The following is a 5,424-nucleotide window of genomic DNA, read 5'->3' on the forward strand; positions in this document are numbered from 1 at the left end:
TAATTTCTATGATATGATTAGTTTGCTAAAATCATTTACATGCTAATATTAAAAAGGAACCAGGAGAAGGCTACCACCAGCCACCACTCACATTTATCCTAAAATTCTTACAATGCACAAAATGTTTACTTTATTAGATTTGTTGGAGTACGTTCAAGGAACTTCTCATGTCTCATGTGTAGATTCAGACCATTATCAGGTATGGGCGATCGTTGAACGAATCTGCGGTGTAACTAGTTCTAAGCTGATTTGTACTGGCATATGTTGGAATTTTAGATTTCCTATAAATTGTTTGTAATATAATAAAGGATATTACAGTCATTTTCTCTAGAGTATCAAAGCCGTTATTTTACAGCAATGATTAGCTAGATATTTGTGTCTTTTTGTGTTGTCATGTAATTGCTAGGAAGGTTCCTTGTAGCTGTTATTTTGTTTTAGTGCAAGGGTATTCTTGCCTCTTTGTTTTTGCTGTACATATGCTCACTGCTCTGCTCTTCCGCTAATCAATGAGAAATGACTGAACATTCCCTCTGCTGATATTCTGCTCATATTTTTCTCTCTGTCCTCTTGCACAATTGGTCATATTTTACTCTTTATGGTATCAGAGCCAGGTTGTGCAAAATCGGGACTAAGAATAGCAGACTTGGAATAGCATTCTCATTTGAATCCTCTGTATCTTTGCTGCAAAAATTTTTCAGCTTCTTCTTTCTCTTCTCTTCTTTTCTTTTCTTTTCTATAATCTGTTATGGCAGCTGATACAAATAGTCCTCTCTATCTGCATCCGAATGATGGGTCATACACAATAAGTGTTGATAAACTCACTGGAGCAGCAGACTACAGATCTTGGAGAAGATCTATGGAGATAGCACTCACAGCAAAGAACAAGATTGGTTTTGTTCTAGGAACCGTTCTGAGATCTACTTATGCTCAAGACACTGTGAAAGAAGATCAGTGGGATATCTGTAACTCAATGGTAATTACCTGGATCCATGCTTGCTTATCTGACACTATCAAAAAATCTGCCTTGTATGTTAATAGTGCTAGAGAAACTTGGGTGCAGCTTGAAAAACGTTTTTCTATGTCAAATGGGTCTAGGAAGTATAAGTTGAATAGAGATCTCTATAATTTAAGGCAAAATAACAATCCTATAAATGTCTATTATACTAGTATGACTAGTTTGTGGGAAGAAATAGACTCAATGAATGCCTTGCCTGCTGTGACTGAAACTTCTGCTGAGATTAGATCTTTGTTGAACACAATATCAAAATATCAAGAAGAAAATAGGCTATTTCAGTTTTTGAATGGCTTGGATGATATTTTTAGTGCTATGAGAACACAACTTCTCATGTTGACACCTCTACCAACTGTTGAATCAGCATGCTCTATGCTGCAACAAGAGGAGAGCCAAAGAGAAGTGCTGAACTTGTCTAGCTCAGAACCCACTTTGTCAGCTATGTACAGTTGTGGTGGTGTTGTAGTGCACACCAATTTTGAGAATACTAGAGTCAGTCAGATGAATGGTGGTGAAAGAGTGATTGAGTGTGGTGCTTGTGGTGGAAAAGGTGATTCTCATTACAAGTGTTGGACTGTTGTTGGGTATCCTAAATGGCATCACAAACATAAGAGTGGAAATGTGAAGCCTGGATCCAGATTTCAGGATCAGAAATGGAATAACAGGGTTGCACCAAAGATTGCTGCTGCAGTTCAAACCTCAAACAGCAACTCAGGAACTGTAACTCTCACCCAGCAACAATTTGAACAGCTTCTTAAGGCTCTGCCAGGAGGTAGTGGATCTAAAGACAGTGAAACTGATGAAAAGTTGGATAATGCTTTCTCTGGTATGGTGTCTTGCAATGCTGCTGTCTCTTCCACAGATGAGTGGATAATAGACTCAGGAGCCTCTGATCACATGACAGCTAACTTGAACATGGCTATTGATCCAAGAATGTGCAAAGAATGCCTTGAGATCAATTTGCCTACAGGTGTTACAGCAAGAGTAACTCACTTAGGGACAGTTGAGCTTTCCAATTCTTTGTTTCTGAAAAATGTTCTAATTGTGCCAAATTTTAAACACAATCTTCTGTCAGTTCAGAAGTTGCTGAAGGATTCTCAATGTGAAGTGACATTTCACAAATCACACTGTGTGATTAGAGATATGGTCACAAAGAAAATTAAAGGAATAGGGAAGGCTAGAAATGGTCTCTATTACCTTGTTGAAAATGATATGAATCTGCTGTCAAGTGATTCTGAATCAGAGAAACACTCACATCACACAAGTCTGTCTGCAACATCTGAGACAAAATTGGTACCATTTTCTATATGGCACCATAGACTAGGGCATGCTTCCCTGGGAAGCTCAAGCATATTGAGTGTGTGAAAAAGACAATCAAGGACAATACTCAAGTGTGTGTAACTTGTCCCATGGCTAAGTTTACAAAATTGCCATATGAATTGAGTGAATCTCATGCTTCTGCTCCCTTTGAACTAATTCACATGGACATCTGGGGTCCATATAGAGTGTGCACCAGAGGAAAATATAGATATTTTCTCACTATTGTGGATGATTACTCTAGAACCACATGGATTTATTTGCTGCAACAAAAATCTGAGTCTTTGTCTAAGCTTGAGATTTTTCAGAACTATGTCCAAAATCATTTCAACTGCAAAATCAAGTTTCTGAGATCTGATAATGCTCTTGAGTTTCATGATCAACATTGTCAGGCTTTCTTTGACAAGTTGGGGATCATTCACCAAACCTCTTGTGTTGATAGACCACAGCAGAATGCTAGAGTGGAGAGAAAACACAGACACATACTTGAAATTGCTAGGGCTTTGAGGTTTTAAGCTGGGTTATTCTTGGAATATTGGGGTGATTGTGCTATGACAGCTGTTCATCTTATAAACAGGCTTCCTTCTTCTGTCTTAAACAACAAAACTCCATATGAGATGCTGTTCAAAAGGTGCCCTAACTATTCACATCTCAGAGTATTTGGTTGCTTGGCATTTGCAGCAAATCCAAGTATTGTAGCTGACAAGTTCAAACCTAGAGGAGTAGCTTGTTTGTTCCTAGGATATCCTGCAACACAAAAAGGATATAGATTGATGGAATTGGAAACAAAGAAAATATTTGTTTACAGGGATGTGAAATTTGAGGAAACAATCTTTCCTTTTCAAAAGGATTCTCTTGACAAATATATGAAACCTGTCCCTGGTGTTCTGAATCAGACTGAAAAATTCAGAAACTTGTGTTGTTGATGAACAAACTGAAATGTGTGAGAATGAAGAGAATGATGCTGAGGAAGAACAGTTCACAATCTCTCAGCAGCATTCTGAAAATGCAGAAACTGCAGAAAATAATGAAGAAATTGGTCAAGAACCTCAAATAAGACAGAGTGGAAGACCAACAAAAGAACCAATCTGGATGAAAGACTATGTTCAGGTGGGAAAAAGGTCAAGATAGCCAATAGCAAATATGGCTGACACAATTGTAAAACCTGAGTTTTACTGTTTTATGTCCACTCTTGAAGGAAATAGTGATCTAGTTCTGTATAGAGATGCTGTTACCCAACAACATTGGGTTGATGCAATGAACCATGAAATAGATCAATGTGAAAGAAATGGGACCTGGATAGTGACAACTCTGCCAAAAGGAAAGAAGGTGATTGGTTGCAAATGGATATATAAAACTAAGTATAAATCCAATGGTGAGATAGAGAAACACAAGGCAAGGGTAGTAATTCTTGGTTGCAGGCAACAATATGGCCTAGATTATGGTGAAACTTTTGCCCCAGTGGCAAAAATGACAACTGTTAGAGCTTTGTTAGCAGTTGCAGCTATGAATGGGTGGTTCACAGCTCAGATGGATGTCACAAATGCATTTTTGCATGGTGACCTCGAAGAAGATGTGTATATGTCCATGCCTGCAGGATATTCTGGAATAGGCAGCAGAATAACAGTTGATTCTCAAGGAAATAATCCAAGCAAGAATATAACTCTTGTGTGCAAGCTGACAAAATCATTGTATGGGCTCAAACAAGCACCCAGACAATGGTTCAAAAAGTTGTCTACCTCTTTAGTATCTTTTGGATACACTCAGTCAAAGGCAGATTACAGCTTGTTCACCAGAATGCAGGGAAATTCTGTAACTGTGGTGTTGGTGTATGTTGATGACTTGCTGATTACAGGCAACAACCAGGAAGAAATTGCTAGAATCAAGAAAATGCTGGCCTCTCATTTTCATATGAAAGATCTGGGATCTCTTAGGTATTTTCTAGGCCTTGAAATTGATCATACTAATCAGGGCATTTTTATATCCCAAAAGAAGTACACAACTGACTTGCTAAGAGAAGAGGGGTTGTTGAATGTGAAACCTTTGAAGCTTCCCATTGATTCTCATTTAAAACTCTCTGCTGATAAAGGAACACCTCTCCCAGATCCTGCTAGATATCAGCAATTGTTAGGGAAACTGATCTACTTAACCATTACCAGGCCTGATATATCCTTTACAGTTCAGTTGCTAGAATGATTCAAACCGGAATTCGATCTGATGCAATTCCTAACTGCCAGTAACTAGAATGAAGTGAAAAATCATTGCGATCGATCTGAATGAAATAGTGAATTTCAAGAATTTTGGGGATATAAAGTTATAACGACTAAGACTAAATAATGACTAATTAAATTGGTAGCTTTATCAGCAAATATCATATGTAATTCGATCTCTTACTAAAACTATTCAAATTGATCAAATGTACGTAAATCACAATTTCTCTACCTTCATTAATGAAAATAAAGATTATGTAGTAGCAAACATTCCATGTTATTAGGATAACTAGATGATTAAATAAAATAAAATATATAAGATATAAGTAAATAACTAATTGTACATAACAAAATATATGCTTCTAATATATTAAAATAAATATGCTACTAGTATTAGAAAATTTCTTATCAATCTTCTTATTCTATTACAACCCTAATTCGATTACTTATTGTAAATAATAATAATAATAATAATAATTCGATTAATCACGCGTAATTTTTGGATAAACGCCAACTACCCACATGATTAATAGATGACTCAACAAAATCAAAATAAAATAGTAAAATGATAATATTGATTCCTTGGAATCACATCACTCAAGGGTTCTCGCCATTGAAAATTACTTTGATATAGTAACCGATGAATAAAAAACCTAAAATTATCCCTGCATCCAATAACCATATTATAAGTGTAGACTCCGTATTTATTACTGATGGGGTGGAAGTAACCTGAAAGAAGTGAAGAAAACATTGTGATCGATCTGAATGAAATAGTGAATATAATAAACAGGAAAGAAAATAGAATAACACATACATGTCCATGCAACACTTGCCACTTTAATTTGTTATTTTGCGATCCATGTCGTGGGCTTGATTCATTTTCAG

At 36.5% G+C, this 5,424-nt stretch overlaps 1 protein-coding gene across 1 annotated transcript; it reads left to right on the forward strand.

Annotated features, from left to right (window-relative positions):
* Positions 1-745: 745 nt before the first annotated feature.
* Positions 746-2,377, forward strand: LOC145593984 (uncharacterized). Its single transcript, XM_081650336.1, has one exon. The coding sequence runs from the start codon at positions 746-748 to the stop codon at positions 2,375-2,377; it is 1,632 nt and encodes a 543-aa protein (XP_081506462.1).
* The last annotated feature ends 3,047 nt before the right edge of the window (positions 2,378-5,424 follow it).

The sequence above is a fragment of the Chenopodium album genome, chromosome 19, assembly GCF_948465745.1.
Source record: "Chenopodium album chromosome 19, dcCheAlbu1.1, whole genome shotgun sequence".
Lineage (NCBI taxonomy): Eukaryota > Viridiplantae > Streptophyta > Magnoliopsida > Caryophyllales > Amaranthaceae > Chenopodium > Chenopodium album.